The sequence below is a fragment of the Pituophis catenifer genome, unplaced genomic scaffold, assembly GCF_029215685.1.
Source record: "Pituophis catenifer annectens isolate HBS135680 unplaced genomic scaffold, rPitCat1.0.hap2 SCAF_2, whole genome shotgun sequence".
Taxonomy (NCBI): domain Eukaryota; kingdom Metazoa; phylum Chordata; class Lepidosauria; order Squamata; family Colubridae; genus Pituophis; species Pituophis catenifer.
The window spans coordinates 122,183,425-122,207,120 of NW_027256882.1; the positions used below are offsets into that span (position 1 = coordinate 122,183,425).

Consider the following 23,696-nt stretch of genomic DNA (forward strand, 5'->3'; position numbering starts at 1 on the left):
TCCCCTCCCGAAACAATATAGTGTTACAGGGCATCAGTTTCTGGTTTCACTTCCATTTTGTGAAAAGCAAGTCAGTCCCCAGGCAAGAGGCTGAAAAGGTTTATACTGCAAAGCCAAACAGCCTACATTTCTGAATTGCAACTCCCAATAGCTATACAAATCATGAAGGATGCCTTGAATTCTAATTCAAAAACATATGGAATACTACAGGTCACCTTTCTCTATTCTACAGCTATATTAAACTTTCATGGCCCCACAATTTCAAGCCAATACAACAAAATAATAAAAATAATAACTTTATTGTCATTGTATGTGTATACACAGTATACCCATACAACGAAATTCACTTAACACTCAAAGACCAGATCCAACACACATAACAATCCGAACACAATTCCTCACCCCTAAACCACTCAAACATCCACACAACAGACCAAGTAATGCTGTCCAACAGCTCACTGATGGTGGCCCTTTAGTTCATTGAGTGCAATTATAGCTCTGGGATAAAAACTATTCAGAAAACGTGTGATCCGAGTTTTAATTGTTCTGTATCTTCTGCCAGAAGCAACAGTCCAAAAAGATTGTAAGCAGGATGGGAAGAGTCTCTGAGTATATAGGCATTTCTTGACTTACAAGTGGTTCTTTAGTAACTGTTCAAAGTTACGACGGATCTCTCTGGGTGTTAATTATGACCCAGTTCTGAAGTTCTGACATCAAGCCCCCACCTTTGCACTCATGTGACCACATGGTGGATGCTGAACAACCAGCCCCCATTTACGACTGTTTGCAGCATGCCACAGTCACGTAACCACATTTTATAATGGTTTTGCTGAAAATCAACATTAACTTCTGTTTTTTGGCAAAACCGGCCCTTAGGGAACCATTGGCTCGCTTAACAGCTGTGTCATTTGCTTTATGATAGCTGTCTTCACTTAGTGATCACTACAAAAAAGGTCGTAAAAAGGGTGAATCACATGGATGATCCGACTTATAACCGTCATGACTTACAATCATGATGGGCAGGCTCCATTACAATCATAAGTTGAGCACTACCTATAAAACATACATTCATATACATAATGTCCTCCAAGAATTGGTGGGTGGCAAGGTATCTCACAGTTCAGGCTGGGATGTACTACTGGAAGGTTATCAAAGGAAGTTAACAATATAAACATGTATGAACCCAATCTAGACAATAGCCACTGTGACCAGAAACTCCCAATTTTAGACATATCACTATGTGAATCCACATGTCCTTGAAAAACTGTATACATATGTCCAGAGTCTTGTAGGTTTTCTTAGATGAAAACAAATGTACTAGTAAAATTTTGTTGTAAGTAGGTTCGGGAAACAGAGCATATAGATAGGAAATGAATCATATTTTAGTCACAATTTTTTGAGATATGCAGGCAGCCTAATATACTTAGATGGATCTGTGACTATAAAGGTATAATTTGGGAGCTGGCTCTATGTAATCTAAAAATTATTCACATCAGGTAAATGTGTCTATGCCAAATTAAATTTTAGGTTTTGCTCTATTTTAAAAACTCTGCGTTTTCTTCTATTTAGACACAGAGAAAGATAGCTTGAATCTGTTACTAAGGAAGTAATTTGAGGCTCCTGGGACATGAGAAGCAAGAACTGCATAAACATTTCCAAAGAAGTATTTGCATTATTCTGTTAGAGAAAAAATAAGTCAAATAACATTGCATCTGTAAATCTAATTTATTGTTGCTGGACCAGCATCTGGATGCAATAAATTAATAAAAGCAGCCTTGAAAAGATAGAGGATGGATGGATGGATGGATGGATGGATGGATGGATGGATGGGATAGATAGATAGATAGATAGATAGATAGATAGATAGATAGATAGATAGATAGATAGATAGATAATAGACAGACACTCACACACATATGTGATTGGGAGGGTGATACAGGCAGCGAAATTGAAGGAAAAGAGGTCAGCAGAAAGGCTTATCACACATGAAAGGGTTCTTTTTTCCAAATCACAATCTCTGAAAATCCTAGTCCTACTTATGTGTATTATATCATAATGACATTGCTTCACTCACTGCAGCCATTAGTTGTCCAAAAAGTACCAAAACTAATGTATGTTTCACTCCCCAAGTAGCTGTCATGTTTTTTGATATTGCTATTTCTCAGATTTGCAGAAACTGATCTGTGCTATTAAGGCAAATATATTAAGCATTGTTAATTAAATAAATTAATATAGGAGCAAAATTGTCATCTGAGTCTGCCTGTGGTTTGTATCTTTTATATGTAGCTTTTTGTTACTGGTTAGCTATAGGGAGAACAAAGTCTATAACAAAAAAATAATGTCCAGATTCAGCATCTGTCCTTGACAAAACACTGGAATAATTTTAACTGCGAACTATAGATGCCAAATACCCTGTCATTTTCTTTTTTAGTTGTTTAGTTTTGTTTAGTTGTTTAGTTATTAAACTGGGCACTAATCCAACATTGATTAACTATATCTAATTAGATGGGCAACATAAATACTCAAACTATATGGTAAAATCAAACCTGCTAGACCAAACTGAGCATGATTGGTATTAATTTCACAATTCATCACAACATAACCTTATAAACTTACGTGTATTCCACAATCCTTGTGCATGCGTAGCCTGATCATGTGCAGAGGATTTAAAATTTAGACACAATTTAGTCTACAGAAAGCAAATAAGGTTGTTCCGTCATCTGTCAGTCAGATCTGTACAGGAAACTAAAAGCTACTCTTGTAAAAAATGAAAGATTCTTGACAGCAAGCAGGTCCTGCTATTTTACATAAATGGTGATTAATAGCATTACTTCCTGATGGATTTTTAGTTATGTTGAGAAGTATCACCTGATTTGCTTGTTGACTTAAAAGCCACCACAAAATTATCAGGATTGGGAATGTATTATGTACTGAGCAGCAAAACTGATGTATATTTTCTTGGAAGGAAGTCATGTTATCTATGTTATCCTTATTCAGTGACCCCTGACTCTTTGTGATCCAGGAACAACATTTCACTAGGATTATTTGTCAATAACTGCTTTTTAAAATTCTTGTAAAATTTATCTTTATATAATTAATAACATTGAATTGCCTTTGGTTTTTTGCCCAAGTATCATGGTCTTCTCTAATGAATCTTGCCTTTCCATTATATATTCAAAATATCTAAGCCTTAAATTTGTTATTATTATTTGTCCTTTGTGTAGACCAAAATATTCCCAACGATTTTCCACAGCAGCAGCAGTTTCATTTTTCCTTGTTTAGACTTTCCAATGATCCAACTTTCATCACTTTATAGTCAGAATTGGGGAAAAAAATGTAATTTTCACAATACAAATAGAATAGAATAGAATTCTTTATTGGCCAAGTGTGATTGGACACACAAGGAATTTGTCTTTGGTGCATATGCTCTCAGTGTACATAAAAAGACAAGATACATTCATCAAGAATCATAAGGTACAACACTTAATGATAGTCATAGGGTGTAAATAAGCAATCAAATCATACTAGGAAGCAATCAATATCAATATTTATTTTTATTTTTTATTTTATATTGGATTTCTATACCGCCCTTCTCCCTGAGGACTCAGGGCGGTGTACAGCCAGATTAAAAAACATGCAGAACAAATATTAAAAACAATTAAAAGATATATAAATTTGGCCCAATTAAAACTCATTTACCAATTAAAAACGTTTAAAACATTTAAAAAACAGTTAAAAATTTCATCTTAAGCCAGCCCGGCTTGTTTAAATAAATGGGTTTTAAGGGCGCGGCGGAAGGCACTGAGGTCTTGGATTCTCCTTATCTCTGGATGCAATTGATTCCAGAGGGCAGGTGCCCCCACAGAGAAGGCCCTCCCCCTGGGGGTCACCAGCCTGCACTGTTTGGCTGATGGCACCCCGAGGAGGCCCTCTCTGTGGGAGCGCACGGGTCGATGGGAGGTCGTTGGTAGCAGCAGGCGGTCTCGAAGATAGCTAGGCCCTATGCCATGGAGCGCTTTAAAGGTGATAACCAACACCTTGAAGCGCACCCGGAAGACAACTGGGAGCCAGTGCAGCTCGCGCAGGAGCGGTGTTACATGGGAGCGCCATGCTGCTCCCGTCACTACCCGCGCTGCTGCGTTCTGGACCAGCTGGAGCCTCCGGGTGCTCCTCAAGGGGAGCCCCATGTAGAGAGCGTTGCAATAGTCAAGGCGAGAGGTGACGAGGGCGTGAGTGACTGTGCACAGGGAATCCCGATCAAGAAAGGGCCGCAACTGGCGAATCAGGCGAACCTGACAAAAGGTCCCCCTGGTTACAGCCGTCAGATGTTCCTCCAAGGACAGCTGCATATCCAGGAGGACTCCCAGATTGCGAGCCCTCTCTGTGTAATCATAAGGATACAAGCAATGAAGTTACAGCCATGCAGTTATAAGTGGGAGGAGGTGGGTGATAGGAACGATGAGAAGACTAATAGTAATAGTAATGGAGCCTTAGTGAATAGTTTGACAGTGTTGAGGGAATTATTTCTTTAGCAGAGTGATGGCGTTTGATAAAAAACTGTTCTTATGTCTAGTTGTCTTGGTGTGCAGTGCTCTATAGCATCGTTCTGAGGGTAGGAGTTAAAACAATTTATGTCCAGGATGCGAGGGGTCTGTGAATATTTTCACAGCCCTCTTTTTGACTCGTGCAATATACTGGTTCTCAATGGAAGACAGGTTGGTAGTAATTGTTTTTTCTGCAGTTCTAATTATCCTCTGAAGTCTGTGTCTGTCTTGTTGGGTTGCAGAACCAAATCAGAGTTATAGAGGTGCAGATAACAGTAATTCCTCTGTAGAACTGTATCAGCAGCTCCTTGGGCAGTTTGAGCTTCCTGAGTTGGCACAGAAAGAACATTCTTTGTTGTGCTTTTTTGATGACATTTTTGATGTTAGGTGTCCATATGTTCATTGTCAATGCAATGTCTCTATGCTTTAATATCTAATATTATCCAGACTTGATAAAATGTTACCCTCTTTTTCTTAAATATATCTGTTGTCCAGGAAGTAATGCTATTAATCACCATTTCTGTTAAATAGTAGGACCTACCTATTCATATTCAGTTATCCTCAGTTTTTTGCACTCCTTGTATCACCTCACCTTACCTTTTGCTCTTCTCTAGAAGTCAGCATTTATGTTTCCTCTGTTTTCCTCTGTTTTTATTGCCTTTCAGACTTTTTGGGGATGACCAGTATTTTTAGTATATCAAGAGACAACTAGTTTGCATTTCAAGATGCCTTTATTTGCTTCACCTATGTGATGCCTTGAATTTCTGCCCAAAGGTATTCAGGCACTTGTACAGTACTTATCAATTCTAATACATTTAACCTATTACTTTCATAATGCAAACATGTGGAATATTGCTGATATTGTTTACATGATATTTGTTTTATGAATTTAAGTGGTAATTTTGAATCAAGACTGTTACAATCTGAACTGCAGTCAGTACCTGGCCTTGTTTGTGTGACAAAAAAGAATTTCCATCTTTGCTTATAGAGTATGTAGTCATTTTCCTGTGCGCTGCTCCCACTATCCAGGAATGGGTTAATGCTTCAGCCTTTGGCAAACAACTGAGTGTTAAAAGTACTAAAACAAAGGACTTCCCCCTTTCCCCTCTGCCTAGCCACACCCCCACTCCCATGATACCCCAGTCTTCGCTCAGTTGTTTGGCAAACTCTGAAGTGTTTCCCGGGAGCTCCTGATTTAAGGTATTGCTTCCCTATTTCTTTGTGCTTTTTGCTCTCCTTCCCTTCTCAGGGACGCCTAGGATTTTATTTTATTTTTGAGTACCTCTTCCCCGGGAGCTTTCCTCTAGATCGCTGCCTTAGTTTCAGTTTTTTTTTTGCCTTTTCTCCTCGTGTGCAAATCGCCGCTCAGAGCGGCAGCGCTGATCAGCTGGGCGTCGGGCTTGGGAAGCCGAGCCGCCCACGCAGCGCTTTCGGCGCCAATTTCAAAGTTGCTTGGAGCCGAGCGGGGCGAAGAGGAGGACGATCGGCTCGGATCCACGCCGATCGCACCAATTTAAGCAGCGGCAGCCGCGGTTCGCCCGGCTAGCCCTGCCAGCCACCGCAGCGCCTCAGAAGGCCCCCCACCGAGCGGAAAAGAAGCGCGGCAGCTGGCTGGACCCTCGGGCCTCCAGCATAAGTCCGACGCTTACGGAAGGCACCTGAGCCGCATCCCACGTGGCGCCCGCCATCTTGAACACCACGTGGGCCACCATCTTGGGCAGTCCTTCCCTGCAGCTCCGACAGGCCCACTGAGGCGGCACCTGGCAAGCCTGCAAGAGGGGGGGCCTAAGAAGAAAGGGGGTTAGCTGGTGAGACCCTCGGGCTCTCAGCTGCCACCACCAGTCGGGTGAGGCGGAGCACTCCAGCCTCTCTGGAACCACACAGCGGAGAAGGGGAGCTTTGCTCAGAGAACAGAGCACACCACACCATGTCTGACTCCCCTTTCTCCTCAGACCCCGAACTCGAACTGAGCCCACCTCACAAGGGGGCTAAATCATCCAAGAAGAGTTCCAAGAAGCGGTCTGGAAGTTCCAGCCACAGATCCAAATCGGGGGCAGGCCTATCGTTCCAGGACAGGGACGCGCAAAGACGCCATCAGGCGCTTGAGAGACAGTGCGCCAAGGCCCAAAAGGCACTGGCTATGTCTCCCACCAGGGGGCCAGGACCAGAAAACACCACACTTTCCACGCCCAGGGAGTCTGGTTCCGCGATGGCCACCTGGACAGATCTGGTGCAGACCCCGGAGACCCCGGCCCTGACGGAGAGGGGGCACCAGCAGGTCGGTTCCCCCGCCCCTGGCCGGAGTGAAGCGGCGCCCACCTCACCAGCGGGGCCATCACACACCCCCACCCCGGGCGCGGGAGCTCAAGGGGGGCCACCACCACCGCCATCACACCTGGACTTCCAGGCCATGTTTTCCACGGCGCTATCATCCTTCTTAGCTGCCAGCTGGCAGCAGGCAGCCCATCCTCCTCAACCAGCACAGGGCCAGGAGCCTCAGCAGCAGCCCCGCAGCAAGACTGCGGCCCCCTTGGCACCAGATCCTTCCTCTGAGGAGTCAGATCAAGCGGACGAAGCCCCTGAGGAGGTCGAGTTCTCAGAAGATGAGGGCCTGAACCCAGACACGCCTGCCTTCACTGGCCTTTTTCGTCCAGCTCTATTTAGGTCGCTCCTCCACAAGGCGCGGCTCACAACTAACCTGGGAGTCCCAGGGGAGGTGCAGTCCACACCATCCTCCACGGCGGGGCCACACGATGCTCTGTTCAAGTCATCCAAACAGGAGAAGGATTGCATCCCCTGCCCACAGCTGTTCTTGGATGTCATCCAAAACGCCTGGGGGCAACCCGCTTCCCAAACTACACCAAGCAGCCTAGACAAGAAGCTCTACTGTTCGGCCCCGGAACTGGAGGATCTACTACTCCTTCCTACTGTGGACCAGCCGGTCGCAGCTCTCTCATCTTCATCGCTGGTCTCCACGGAGGCACTGGATGGGCTCAAGGCGGAGGAGAAGAGAACGGAGTGGGCCTTCCGCAAAACACACCAAGCAGTAGCCTGGGCGATCAGAACATCCACAGCCACGTCCTTCTTCAATAGAGTGGCCCTCATTTGGCTGCGCCAGATGCAAGAAAGACTCCCCCCGGAGGACACCAGGCTACAACAAGACATCAGCAAGATTATTGTGGCCACCGAGTACGCCTCTGATGCTTCTTTAAACTCCGCAAAATTCGCATCAAGGGCCCTAGCCTCCACCGTCACGGCTAGGAGGCTCTTCTGGCTGCGCCCCTGGAAAGCGGACCTTAAGGCTAAATGGAAGCTGGCTGCAGCTCCCTACAAGTCACCGAACCTCTTTGGGGCAGCCCTGGATCCGGTCCTGGTCGAGGACAAAGATAAGAGAAAGATCTTGCCATCGTCTTACCGCCGCCAGGAGCGGAGGTACTCTCCCTATCCGGCTCAACAGCCCTTTCGGCCTGGCTCAGGGCCCAGGGGGTCCTTCTCGCACCGCTCCAACTACATGGGAGGTGATAGACCACATGACAGACAACAGTCACGGGACCGGGGCAGGAATCAACAATCCAGGAAGCCCTTCCGCGGGGCAGGCTTCAAGCCCGCCAGGAGAGGGAAGTGACTCCAAGACCGAGGGGCCCATAGGGGGAAGACTGCTCCTATTCCACCACCAATGGGCCCTGTCGACCTCGGACTCCTGGGTAAGGCGCACCATCTCATCTGGGCTATCAATAGAATTTGCAGGTCCACCGCCTCAGCGCTTCGTGCGGTGCCCGGTCCTTCAGTCTTCCAAACTGCGGGCCCTAATGTCTCAAGAACTGAACCACCTTCAGGAGGTCAGGGCCATAGAGATGGTACCTCCAACCCACCAGGGCTCCGGGTTCTATTCGAGCCTCTTCCTCGTTCCCAAGAACTCAGGGGGTTGGAGAGCCATCCTGAACCTAAAGAAGTTGAACCTGTCTGTGCGATACCACAGGTTCAAAATGCACTCACTTCAATCCATTCTAGCGGGGTTGAGACGAGGAGACTTTCTCCAATCAGTCGATCTCCGGGAAGCCTACCTTCACGTCCCCATTCACCCGGACCACAGGCAATTCCTGAGGTTCGAATACGCAGGCCAACACTATCAATACCGGGCCATGCCCTTCGGACTATCGTCGGCGCCCCGCACTTTCACCAAACTGGTGGCGGTGGTGGCAGCCAGACTGCGAGCCATCCCGGTCCGGGTTCTCTGCTACCTAGACGACATCCTGATACTCTCGACAACTCACGATCAGGCGGTCAGGGATTCACACCTAGTCCTCGAAGCATTTCAGAACCATGGGTTCACAATCAATCTCGAGAAGAGCCACCTTCAACCATCCACTCGGATTCTGCACCTAGGGGCTGTAATAGATTCCTCCAGAGGGCAAGTCTTCCTATCATCAGACAGGGTCCAGAGCCTCCAACAACTGGCCCTTCAAATCCTGTCAGGGAGGAAGGCCACCCTCCTCCAACTATCGTGCCTCCTGGGGAAGATGGTCTCCTGCTTCGGCATCGTTCCGTGGGCACGCAAACATTCGAGGGCCCTCCAATGGCTACTACTCCCTTACCAACGCTCGGGGAAGGCCAACTCGAAGCGCAAGGTTCACCTCACTCCCAAGGTGCGTCTCTCCCTCAGATGGTGGACATCCACTGCGCTCCTCAAGGGCTCAGAGTTCCTGGACCCGGACAGACTGATCCTCACAACGGACGCAAGTCTTCGAGGATGGGGGGCGCACCTGCACAATGGGGTGGCACAGGGCCAGTGGACCAAGACCGAACAACACAACAGCATCAACCTACTGGAACTCCGGGCGATCAGGTTAGCCCTACGCCACTTCCAGTCCATGGTTCAGGGCCATCACGTCCTGGTCCTGACAGACAACATCTCGGCCAAGGCCCACGTGAACAGAGAGGGAGGCACGAGATCTCGCACCCTGATGCTAGAATCCGAAGCCCTATTCGAGTGGGCGGAAGAACACTTGCTCTCGATCAAGGCAGACCACATTTCAGGGTCAGCCAACGCGAGAGCAGACTGGCTCAGTCGAACAACGATAGACCAGGCGGAATGGCAACTCCATCCTCGTCTCTTCAGAAAACTCACCTCCAGGTTCGGGAGACCAGTGGTGGACCTGTTCGCGTCTCCAGCGAACGCTCAGCTTCCCCGATTCGTATCACGCTACCCGACGCCTCAAGCAGAAGACCACGATGCCCTTCATTGCAAGTGGCCAGCAGGCCTCCTCTATGCATTTCCGCCAGTCCCTCTGATCCCTCGCCTGGTTCGGAAGTTGCTGGCAGAGAAGGCCGACCTACTCCTGGTGGCCCCAAATTGGCCTCGAAGACCGTGGTTTGCCGACCTGGTGGCCCTGTCGGTGGAGCAACCGTGGGTGATCCCGCCACACCAGGTGGTTCTGTGCCAGGGCGAGGTCAACCACCCAGAACCTCAGTGGCTCCAATTAGCCGTCTGGCACTTGAGCGGGTCATCCTGAAAAAGGACAACTTACCTGATAGCGTCGTCTGCACTATTCAGGCAGCCAGACGCCCGTCAACAACTCGTTTCTACGAGGCATCCTGGAAGGCCTTCTGCAGCTGGAGTTCGGGTCACCATGTGGATCCCACCACGGCAACGATTCAAGACATTTTACTGTTTTTACAAGCAGGGTTAGACAAGGGGCTGGCCCCAGCGACCCTAAGGCGTCAGACCGCAGCCTTATCGACGGTCATCACTTGTGCTCCATACCAGACTCTGTCACACCACCCACGTATCAGAGGGTTCCTTCATGGGGCAACGAACTTACGCCCACCAGCAGTACACCGTTACCCGACCTGGGACCTGTCTCTAGTCTTACAGGCCCTGACAGGCCTCGCCTTCGAACCGCTAGATTCAGCCACTCTCAAGCACTTGACTCTCAAAGTGGCTTTCCTCCTAGCAATCACCTCGGCGAGGCGAGTCTCAGAATTAGCAGCGCTTTCCGTGCATAAAGACCTTTGCATCTTCAAAGCATCCTCGGTGGTCCTCCGGCTGGACCCAACCTTCATCCCGAAAGTGAACTCCTGGTTTCACCGAGCCCAGGAACTCATTCTGCCGGACTTCTGCCCGTCACCAAAGGACCACAGGGAGAAACGCTGGCACACCCTTGATGTCCGACGGGCGATTCACACATACATACACAGAACGGCGGCCTTCCGTCGCACAGAAGCCCTCTTGGTCTCCTTCAACCCGGCGTCCATGGGCCAGAAGATCTCGGCCCCCACGGTCAGCAGATGGATCAGGGCCTGCATCGAGCTAGCTTACGACTTGGACTCCAGGCCGCTTCCGGGCAACATTGTCCCCCACTCAACTAGAAGCGCGGCCACGTCGGCAGCCTGGGCTACCCAGGCCTCTGTTGCAGATATCTGCAGAGCGGCGACCTGGTCCTCCTTGTCGCCATTCATTCGGCACTACAAGATCGACGCTTACGATTCAGCAGAGGCGGCGTTCGGCCGCCGGGTGCTCCAGCGGGTCGCGACGGGAGTGGACCTTGCGGGCAGTCAGCCCCCCACCCAGGGGATTTAAGCTTGGGTATATCCCATTCCTGGATAGTGGGAGCAGCGCACAGGAAAATGGACGTTGTCTTACCTGAACGTCCCTTTTCTGGGCGCTGCGTACACTATCCAGTCCCGCCCGCATAATTGGGCTTTCTGCCCGGTGGGATTTTTCCCGTTATACTGTTCAACAGGTTGAATTTGGGTTTGTTAATAAAGTTATGGTTTTACTTCATCATGGTTTTGTCACTAGTTATTTTTCGCCACACCTTCGCTCAGACTGGGGTATCATGGGAGTGGGGGTGTGGCTAGGCAGAGGGGAAAGGGGGAAGTCCTTTGTTTTAGTACTTTTAACACTCAGTTGTTTGCCAAAGGCTGAAGCATTAACTCATTCCTGGATAGTGTACGCAGCGCCCAGAAAAGGGACGTTCAGGTAAGACAACGTCCAGTTTCATTCTGGTAATCTCCATCTGGCAATGTCCACGTGTAGAGTCCTCTTTTAGGTGATTGAAAAAATGTAATTGCTATAAACATTTAATATGCCTGGCCGAACTGTTATTAATCTGTTTCATTCCATAAAGTAAGGCAACATTTTCTCATTATTTCAGATGTTATTTTACTTCTGATCTTATTATTGTAGTCTCCTATAGTTAGTAAGATACATTTCTCCAGTGTTGTATCTACAAGATGCTGCAAATTGTTACAACTGTTCAAACTGTTTATGCTCTGCATCTGCTGTTGGAACATAAGTTAGGGTCTCCATAATACTCACTGATTTGCCTTGAATTTGATCTGACATTATTACATCATTTTGGGGTTGTTTTCAAGCACTGTCTTCGACATTCCTTTTTAAAATAATGATGGCAACTCTGTTTTGTTTTCAGTAGAAGCTTCTCTGTGATCCATTTTACTCCATTTAAGTTTACTAATTTCCTTGACATTGATTCTGAATCTTGATTCATCGTTCTAACATTCTATGTACCAACAGTAGACATACCATTGCAATACCAAACTTTCTTTTGCCTCTGGGCTCACTAACATCTATGTCAGGGGTATCAAACTGGCAGCCCGCAGGCCGGATGCGTTACACACAGGCCACACCCAGCCCAGTTCTGCAAATGGGGAAAACATTGCAAAATGTCACGTGATGGCAACGTGATGAGGCAAGTTTGACACCCTTGATCTATATAGACATCAATATATATCCTAATGTCTCTGTTTGGAATTGCATTTAAGAGCGGATACATTTCTCACTGAATTCTATGGTATTTACTCCTAACTTCCCCAAAATTGCTGCCATCTAGATGTATAGGGCAACTCGAAAAGGTTGAGATCAATGAGTCACGTCTTTAAAAAAAAACAGCTGCAAGAAAGTTAGTTTTGAGCAATGCCACTTAAAATCTCCTCTCATTCACAGGAAGAAAAAAGTCTAAAGGTAAAAATTATTATCCTTAACAGCACCATGAAGCTGTATGATTTGAATGCTAAAAGCAATACTAGATGTTATTTGGCATTCTACTAAAAACTATTGAATTGAATGATTTCATTAAAAACAGCACATTAATTGTGATAACCTTGTGGATTTTCAGACCATCTCAATACTTACATCTTTGGTTCAGATAGGCAGTCCACTGTTGAAGTAAAGGAAATGCCTTACTGTTCAATGCATTGCCAACTTTCCAAAATGCTTTTGATTTTGAATAGAAAATAAACAGGTAATTGCTAGACACACTTAGTAACAATCTAAGATACTGAAGAAGGGAACAAGGTCCTTTATAACCATATACAAAAGCTTACTCTAAAATATTTATAGACCATGACTTAAGCCTTCAGATAGCATCAAAATGAGATGGGCAGCAAATAAATCTAATAAATAAATAAAATATATCTTATCTGCTTTGGCTAATAGTACAATTCCATATTTCGGATTTACATCTTTATGCAGTGTGCACATATCTTTAATTTATCTATACTTTACTATTAATTCAGACAAAAAGTTGTTGCATGGCAGATCTCTGTCTATATAAATATTCAGATAGTTTTTAAGACCTGAACCTTGGCAGTAAATTAAAAGAAGAAGAAATGGCATTAATGCCAAGCAGAGTTTTTTAAAAAAAATGAAATCCAATGAAATTTGGTGTAATCTAGGCACTTCCTGGATATTAATGGTATTCAACAAAAGTACAGGTATCATGTTTACAGCAGTAAACAGCAAATTAAAGGTGGAACTGCAATCAACAGTCAACATAATCCCAGAACAGGGCTTTAAAACTATTATTTGTTGAACAAACTGTAATGACTTGGTTCCCACATAAATCTATAGTAAAGTAGGGGCTTCATACTTCACATTGTCCAAGCCAAACAAATCATTTTGTGGCTTGTTTTTATGCATGACACAGCCAATATCTACAAGGCGGTCTCTAAACTGGCCAGCCAAACAGTTATGGCTTTCAGTTAAGGGATCCTAGGCATCTATAGAATAAACTATAAATAAACATAGCAAAGAACTCTTAGTTCTTCCCCAACATTACAATTTCTGGGACTTGCTGGATAGAAATTAAAACAATGAAACTACTTAGAATCAGGTTTAAATATTGATATAGAAACATATTAACTGAGTTGTTCAAGGTTTTTCTGGGAGCTTGTATCAGAAGAGGAGATAAATTAATATCATTTACAGGATTTGTCCCTTCAGATAGATTGTCAGGGTCTTTCTGACTATCTACGGAACACCCTCTCTTCCCTCCCTATTTTGATTCTGATGCCTCAAATACTTTCACATGGCCTTTTTTCCCTATGCCATGTAAATTTTTTTCACATGCATTTTCTTTTTCCTAATTTGGGGAACAGATTTGGAGAAGCAAAAGCCAACAGCTTTGCAACTCCAAAGAAGAACAGTTGATCCTCTTCATTAACTCAATCTGAATTGTTTATATAAAAAGGAAAGCTTCTCTCCTGAATGAATAAGATAGATTCAAGCTTCGTTCAAGACAGCGGTTACAAACTACTGCTGTCAGGCTCCTTTGGAGAAAGTTCCAGACAGGAACAGCTTCTATCCATAGCACAATCACCATGTAACTGTAACACTACTATGCACTGGGTAGTCACCGCTTCAGAGTGCACAACCAGCAGTGGAAAGAACACAATAATTTAACTTTCCCTCCAAATCAAGAGAAGGTTTGGCTCTGGCCAAAGAGTCTTACATTTAGTTCAAATGGGGAAAGATATACACAAGCCCTAAAGTAGCAAATCTAAGGAGTGCAAAGAGTTGGAATTATTTATCTTTCACAAAAAGAAAATAAAAACTCTGAACTCTATTAGTATTAGTTAACCACTTGGGGGGGGGGGGGCGGGAAGCATAATGTTCAGAGGTACACACCACTGTTCCTCTGAAAGATACATCTATTCAGTTGGCTATTGTGCAGCATCTGTTGTACAGAATTATATGGGAACTCAAAGCATAGAAACATATTATATTTTGCTACTGAAACAATAAATCTGAGCATCATGCAACAGCATATTCCTTTTGGACAAACTCTATTTTTCAGCTGCCACATGCTATATGAGAGACCTCAGAGGATCAGCACCATTAAAGCTATTAAGAGAGAGCTTCCATCTGAATACAGAAACTTTCAGATGGCCCCGCAAAGAATCCTGTATGAGGCTGCAAAAAAGAAATGCAAGCAGACAATAAGGGATGCAAAGAATGCTTGGAAGGAACCTAACATTAATAACATTATGATCAACAATGAGTAGCAGAAAAGCGACTTAAGAAAATTGGAATGCTGGATGATATAGGAATCAAAGTAGATCTAAGAAATAACTTAAATGAAAAGTTAATTCTTCAAATGTATCTTTGTGCAGAAGACTAGGAAATGCTTTCAGGAATGAAATACTATATATGAAAACAGGGCAAATTGATATTGATATTGATGAATATGATTGCAAAGGGATCTTCAAGGCATGAGAAAAAAGATGGTGGTTTGCAATCCATTTACCAGGACAGAAAATCTGAATGGCATGTGAAAAACAGACCAGGGAAACCTGTTCAACTGTTAATAACCTTTTTTGTGGATGGGTGCCACAGTCTAGGTCAAGAAGGCAGAATTAGACAGCTTCCCTTGTAAGGAGAACAGACAAATTACCAAGAATGTAAAGCTCTTAACAGCTACTTACAGCCACAAATCAAAATTTTCAGAGTCTACCATTACCAGATTTATTAAAACGGAAAAGGGAATTAGATTACAGAAATACTGGCAACTGGATATATTTACTTTAGCACCCAAATTATCTTTAAATTCCCTTCTTGACACTCTCTTTTATCACCTGTTAGGTACTGGGAAAATATCTACCTTTGCTTTTGATAAAGGAAGAACATGGAGATAATTCCTACTTGTAATATTCTTTTCCTATCCTCTTTCATAGTCTCTTAGCCAGCCATTACAAGCATTTTGACAAAGTAAATGAAAATCTCCTGAGAAAACTTATTTCAATTATGAAAGAAGAGTTTTATTAATTGAATCAATAATTAGTAACCAGTAAGAATGCAAAGTGTAAAATAAATGGACAATAGAGTTCCCTAGTGCTCCTTAATTGTTCATAAATGATTTGCAATTCAAGATAAGCAGAAGCTATATTTTCTAACACCAATTAATGTACGATGATTAATGAGACAACAACAATTCCCAAATGATCTCTCCACACTGGAGGAATTTAAAATAAACAAGCATAAAATGGCCAACACATAAACAAGTACAATTGGAAGCACAAAAACCCTAACTTTTGTGATTGAAGCTGATAGAGACTGTTCAGATCCTGACATTACTATAGATAGCTCAATAAAATCCAGTGCATAACTGTTGGAAAGAAGGCCATTAAAAATTAAAATGTTCATATTGTGATGTTATAAACAAGTGCCAGATGCAACCACACTTTGAATAAGTAATACAGTTCTGATCTCAAGAACGTTGTTAAATTGTGCTTGAATAGGCGGGGAAATGTTCATTCAATTTAATATCTGAATCCAGGATCATTACATGAACTTGTACAATGAGAGTTTCAAGACAGTAGAGTTACCACTGTTCATATTGCCACTATGTGGTAGAGAATGCCAGTTTATTGTACAAACCTAAACTGTGAAATTCATTGCTGCAAGATGTAGAGATGGCCACCAAATCACTTGGATTTAAAAATGGTGTTAAGCAATGTATGACTACTGTACCATAAAAATGAGTACTGTATGCTGTTAAGCATGATGATTACACATTATTTCCAAGATTGGAGACAGCATGAAGAATTTAGGCAGAAAGGTACAACTGCATTTTTGTCTTGCTTGTGCAAATCTCAAAGGCATTTTACTGGCTGCTCTAGGAAAAAAATGTTGGACGTCAACCTCTTCTATTCTTATGGCTCTGTGCAAAGAGAATATTCACATTCATCAATTTTACCATCATTTAATAGATATTATTGTAATGGATAGAAATGTAAACTGCCTCTGTCAAATTTTGCTGGTCATAAAATCAATACAAAGATTTAGACAAAACTATTCTCCTACCATGTGAATAATACTGCATAAAAATGAATGCCATTTGTCCCACCGTGAGATATATAGCTCTTTGCATCTGCTGTACACTGCATAATCTGAACATTACAGATCAGTATTGAGACACTAATTCTATACAAAAGGTAAGACTGAAGAAAACAAAGTAATTAATGCTCCCTCTTAAACTTTTTCTTTAGCATTTGTTGAAATTTTTAAAGAAATCTAGACACAATAGGAACTTCTATCTATTAATTTCATATCAGACTTTATGGGAAAGATTGTTCAGAAGGTGATTCAACTGCTACTCCAGATGGCCATGATGGAGACAGATGATATGGACCTTTTTCAGTTAGTTTCAGGCTGGGACGCAATACAGAGGCAGCATTGATTGTTCTTGTGAAACATTTCTGGCAGAACTAGGATAGGGTTAGTGTTGTGATCTTGGTTCTTGATACCTCAGGGATTTTTGATACTATTGATTTATGGCATCCTTCTGGATTGCCTATTGGGAGTAGGGGTGAAGGTGGGAACTGTTCCATGGTAGTTCTGCTCTTTTCTATGTGAATGGACCCAACTGATATTGACAGTGGAGGAGACATCAAAGCTAAGGCTCTTAACCTGTGGGGTGCCTCAAGCATCAATACTGTCACCACTTCTATTTAATTTCTACATGAAGCTATTGGGCGAGGCCATCTAATAATTTGAATCAAATATCAATAATATGCTGATGGTACCACTTTTATATCTTAATTCTAGGCCATCGTAGTCATGCTGGAATCTGGAGACTTCAGGGCTCTGAGTGATATAGAACAGACTTAAATTCAACCCCAGCAAGACTGAGAGAGGCTGGGGATACTTTGACCTCTTGTCCCAGAAATTTTCATCTTTAGTCCTAGATGAGGTAGTATTTCCCCATTTGAGATGTGTGTGTAGCTTAGGAATTTTCCTGAATTGTCAGATCCTTATCTTTAAGGGAAGGAAGGTCTTTGCACAGATTCTTCTGCTGCACCAGTTGCCCTCACTTCTAGATTGGGGAGGCTCTCCAGATGGTAAGTCACCCTAGTCACTTCACGTTTGAACAATAACAATGTGCTCTACAAGTGTTGTGGCCCGCCAGCAGCCTGCGCGGATCGTGGCTGATCCTGACGAGGAGGAGGCTGGTGTGGTGTCGCGCCAGCAGCCTGCGCAGCCAGCGCTTGCCTCGGACAACAAGGAGGCTGAAGAGGATGTGGTGCCAGAGGCAGAGACTCAGCCAGGGCCTTCAGAACCTCCAGAGGCTCCTTCAAGTGGAGAGAGCGGAGGAGCCTCTTTTCAATGCTCGAGCACGCAGGGTTGCCAAAAGGCAGAAGTGGCTACTCAGGAGGAGGAGGTCTCCTCGAGAGTAAGGCTTGAGGATAATTGGCCACTCCCTTAGCCTATTTAAGTCACATGCCATTAGTAAGTTTCTTGCTGGAAACAACTTGTAATTATCATCAGAGCATTTTTGGAGAAGTCTTATCATATTTTGTTTTCTGAGCTGGTTGCCAACCTTTGCTGGACTTTGGTTTATTCCTGCTACTTAATAAATTTGATAAGGACCGTTGGTGTGTATCAATATCCTCGGGAATCCGGAGTTGGGGCAGAACAACAAGGGGCTGCCCTTGAAGACCACCTGTAATCTATAATCAGTCCAGAATGTAGCAATGCAAACAGTAATAGTATGCCACAATATATGCCCAGGTAATACCCTATTCCATGAAATGCATTGGTTGCCAGTTAACTTCTGAGTGTAATTCATTTACAAAAATCCTTCCAGACTTAGAGCCTGGCTATCTGAGGGATTGCCTATTTCCAATCATTTCTACATTGTATGATTGGACAAAATTGGCATGCTTTGAGCCCATCAATTAAGCAAGGTCATCTAATGAACATCTAGGAAGTTTACTCTCTGGAACAGCATTCCTGAAGAAATCTATATCGCTCTACCTTGCTTATTTTTAATCAGTCTTTGAAATCAGTTTTTCCTCCACGTCTTAGATTCGGGTGGATATTGAATTTCCTTTTGGGACCAATGCTGCTACTTTTAAAAATTATTTTGATTTCCCATTTTTAATATTATACACTGCCCAATGGCCCTCTATGTTCGATAGATACATTTTCCCCTCATATATCTTAACTGGCTCTAGCAGACATGGTTTTTAGCTATTAGTCAAAACCTGCTATTCAAAGTCTCCCAACTTAACTTACATGAGTGCATCAATCAGAAGAATTTCCTCAAATTTGGATAATAAACAAATATAGGTTTTATTTTTAAAAAAATCCAGATGCTTCTGCTTCTCTATTTTTACTTTTTACATTTTTACTTTACATACCATTCACAACTTTACTCTGATTTGTGAATTCAGTCTTATGTCTTGCTGGCTTATTGTTAAACCATATATTGATCTACCTTTAAACATTTGTATATAAATTTCTATAAATAAAGTTAAGCAATTCTAAATTATTGCAAATATACCTAAAAACATTAAGCCTCTATTCTTTAGCATTTGTCTAAGCCTGGGATATTATTATACATGACATTAGGACAAGAAGGAAAAAAGATGAATCTGCAGAAAAACAAAACTTGATTTGATTCTTAGTTAGAAACTAATATAGTAACATTTTACCGATAATGCTTTACAATAGATGGTTCTACGTGATATTCTGAATCACAAAGTAACCAATTATTTATTATTAGTCTGATTTGTCATGTGAACCCAGCTGATATGATTAGCTGATGGTTCCATTACATCATACAAATATAGAAAATAGGGTTAACTAAGTAAACTATGTGTTTCAATAAGCCACTGATAAATGCATCGTGTGAACACAATCATTACATTAAAACTGCTTGGACAAACTACCTATAGGAAAGAAATAGTACTTTATCCAACTGGAGAATGGAAAAATTTCCCACATAATAAAATTTGCATTAGGTTTTCACATTTTTTTACTTACAAGTCTAGAAGGCGCTGATATCAAACTGTGAAAAAGGAACTGTCTTTTTTCTATTTGTCTCATTTAAAGGCAAAGATCTAAACTAAATGTTACACATCTTCATGAGTAAATGGATATTTTTCCAAATGAAAAATAGATCTTAAATATCACAGTCTGGAGGTAAGAAATGTGAGCGCTTGTTTTTCCCAAACTCACTGATAAAATATCAAGATTTTACATCACATTTTTAAATTTATCCAACATATTTAAAGTCTGCTTCTCAAAGATCTAACCTTAATAATAAAGCTTTCAGCCAATAAAGGATATAAAAACATTTAAACTTTTACTGAAAAACTGTACAGTCATTCAGAAAGTAAAAGTACATTTGAAGTTTAAAGAACTTTATAAAACTTCCTTTAAATGCTTCTACTCTCTTTCTATTCCTCTGCAGCCAATTGCACAATTCTAAGGCTATTTTTCTTTTTTTAAAAAACAGATACTAATGCATGCATTTAATGACTTCAATTTAGCACATTCTCATGTATTCATAATCTGAAGAGACTGAAATTCAGTTCACAGCTCAACGCAAACTGTTCTCTTGCGTTTTGTTTTATATTTGTCATTTTTGCAATATTTTGAAGTATTTTGTCTAAAAATATTGTTCTTCGTTTCAAACATCCAAGCTAAACAATATAAAATGCAATGTCAGGATAAAGCTTAATCTGATGTTTTGTCCCTTTTAGCTCAATAGACTGTTGACAGTACAAGGTAAGGGCTGACAGTAATGGATTTGATTATCAGCACCATATCTTTAATAATTGAAATGTTGTTAGCTCTACAGACAAGTAAGAATGGTTTTAGCACATCGATTTTAAGCTGGCAATGATCATTTAAACAAGCAAGCAACAAATCATATACCAGCTATAATTCTTATCTTGCAGTTTACTGTAAAGAGAAGGACTGTCAGATGCCCATTCTTTCCAAAGCAAACTAATGGCCAAAAAACTTGGCCACAAAGCAGAAATCTCTATCCAGCAGTTCCAGAAAGTCTTTAATATTCCAATCAACAAGTAGCCTTATATGCGGAATCCTTAAAACCCCATTGCAGGCCCATTCCACATAACACTGCCTAAATGAAATTTGCCTAGCAAATGCTTTATTTCAGGAAATGGTCTGTGCATGTCTCCCTGATTAAAAATCTTACATCAGCACTTTAAACTCCTTTTCAAGAGAACTCCCTAGATACCACAGAAAGAAAAAAATAAATCAAAACAAATGAAAATAGCTTTATGACAGGGAAAAAAACTTAAACTGACAGCAACGATCATAGCACAAGGGAGAAAGTAAGAATATATGTAAAGATAAGTTTATATCTCTTGCAATATTATTCAGAGGAAAGGAAATGTATCATATCCTAGCAAAAATCAAGGGGAATTATATTCCATTTCATATACTTTGCCTGCCCTAAAGTGGAAACATCCTTCTGAAGTTAAAGGAAGGTCCCATTCAATTTTACCATTCTGGGACACACAAAGGAAGAAGGAACAGAATTTCCAAGGCTGATGGCACTGACAGATTCAAACTCAGAAGCAGGTAAGAATAGCCAGGCTGAATCAGGCCAAATGCCCTTCCGATCAAGCATTCTGATGTGCCCACCCCACCTATACCAATGGGAACCCACAAGCAGGATTATGATGCATTAGCACCCTCCAATTGATGTTTCTACCAATTGATACCTATTGAGAGAGACATAGGGCATCATAATACACAGTCATCATCATTATCCATGGATCTGTTTAAATTTGTTTTTATTTTAAGTTTTTCAAACTGGGAACTCCCATCTCCCATGGTTTGTGGTAGAGAATTCCCTAGTTTAACTGCACACTTCTTCAAGCAATTTCTTTTTTCTGTCTGAATCCCAAAGTATTCAGCTTTGGGGTGGGGAGAATTCTAATATCAGGAGAACAACAAAAATCCCTATTTAATCTCTTTATACTGTGCCTAACTTCATACGTTCTGTCAAGCCTCCTTTTGCTTAAAATCTAAAATGGTGTAGCTTCTTTTCATTGGGGCCGATTCACTGAACCTTTCGACTGCTCTAATTGCACAATACCCTCTTGAAATGTCAGGACCAGAAGTATAAGCAGCATTCCAAGTATGGTCACAGCAAGGGGAATAGGCAAAGACATTGAAGCATTTGGCAGTGAAGTTTTCAATTCCTTTTCCAATGATCCTTAATGCATAGTAGAATTCACTCTTTCACAGAAGTCATACATTAGATCAATGTTTTTGCCACAGCCTCAAGATCTCCTTCCTGATCACCCCAGCCACTGAAACAAGAAATGGTTTGAGCCTCCATTTAGAGCCTCAGTGGTGCAGTGGTTAGAGTGCAGTACTGAAGGCTACTTCTGCTGACTGCCGGCTGCCTGCAATTTGGCAGTTCAAATCCACCAAGCTCAAGGTTGACTCAGCTTTCCATCCTTCCAAGGTCGGTAAAATAAGGAGCCAAATTGTTGGGGGCAATATGCTGACTCTGTAAAACTGCTTAGAGAGGCTGTAAAGCACTGTAAAGCGGTATATAAGTCTAAGTGCTATTGCTATTGGGCAATCTCTTATACATTTTCTTATTTACACAGAACCTACTTGTTCTCCCAGCTGGAGACTTTCCAATGTCTTTTTCTTTGTCTCTTTTTCTTTTAACCATCCATAATAAGTTAGTCAAGTCAACAAACCTGGCAAACACGATTACTCACCTGTGAAATGTCTACTTCAACAGATCAAAAGAAATGAAGTCTTTAATTAGCTACCATCCCATCTAAAACCAGGCTTGTTTCCCTCTTGAGAGATGTAGTGACAGAGGGCCAGAGGTAGAAGGCAAGGCACTCCCAAAATTGACTTATCTACACAGTCTCTCCGGTCTATCTTCCACCCAAGCCAGAAGGACATGTACACACATACCCGCTGATATTATGTATCTGTTAATGGGCTTCCACGGGCAAAAGATGCTACTAACCAGTTTCCCTTACCAATAAAGCAGAATGTTCATGTTTACCAAACAGAGACAACCCCCCCCCGCACGACACTACCAAGCAACAATCCGAGTCTAGGTCCTTATGTCCTTAAGACCCCCCCCCCCATTTCCTCCTAGTTACGGAAGGATAAACATTAACAAGCTGCGGGTGTGACGCGGGGGGGGGGGAGAGAGGACAGTACCAGGATCGGGCCGCTCACGCGGTGCCAGTCCGAATGCGGGGAATGGTCAGCAGCCCCTGTGGCCACCGCTACCGCCAGCTGGCAGGAGGAGCGAGAAGGGCACCAAACGAAGTCCGAACTGGGTGCAAGAAGGCGTCCCGCAGCCGCTCGCATCTGTTGCTGCTCCAAAGGAGGCATGAGATCGGCGGCCCTTTCTCCTCTCTCCCCCCCCCCCCCTCACAATCTCCTTGTGCCGGCTCTCCGCTCGGGACACAAGCAGGAGCGAAGAGCCAGGCTTCTTACCTGAAGCGACTCGTTAGCCATCTCCGCCTCTCGTTTCCCGCCAAGTCTCCGCTGGCTTCCTCCTCTTTCGCGTTGTTCCAGGGGAAGCGGCTGCTCCCCGGGGCGCCCTTACAGCTCCAGCCGATCCGCCATCCTCTCCTCCGCCGCTGGTTGGCGGGGCGTATAGGGAGCCGTTGAGCCCCACAAGGGGGCGGTCCAGCCAGCCACAAACAAGCGGCGGCCGAGCGGACCAAAGGAAGGACGACTACGAAAGCTTCACTTTAAAGCAGCAGCTTTTGCTCCGGCGGGCGGGCAGCTGTCTGCAGTGGCGGCGGTGGCTGCAGGAGTAGCAGCAGCAGCAGCAGCTTCGTCTCGCCGTGGCCTCACAAACCTTCGGCCGGAGTGCTTGAGCGGCACAGAAATGCCCTCCCTTCTCCTGACCCGAGTACAGTATGTGCCACTCACTCTTATTGTTGCTGCGGCGTCGGCCGCGCTGGCTCGCTCCCTCCCAGCACCCAACTTGCCGGGCTGGTCACGTGGGCGGGGGAGCTGCGAGCGGAGTCGAGTCGGGGGAAGCGGCGGGGCGAGGACGAGGCGGAGAGACTATTGTGGCTGCGGGGAGGGAGCTGACC

General features: G+C 43.5%; 1 protein-coding gene across 1 annotated transcript in view; it reads right to left on the reverse strand.

The window, feature by feature from the left end:
- Nucleotides 1-23,486, reverse strand: part of PKN1 (protein kinase N1) — a 97,785-nt gene extending 74,299 nt beyond the window's left edge. The window contains exon 1 of the mRNA XM_070937410.1: nucleotides 23,086-23,486. Coding sequence (XP_070793511.1) covers nucleotides 23,086-23,106 — 21 coding nt within the window. The 5' untranslated portion in view covers nucleotides 23,107-23,486. The remainder of the gene's footprint in view (nucleotides 1-23,085) is intronic.
- Nucleotides 23,487-23,696: the final 210 nt, after the last annotated feature.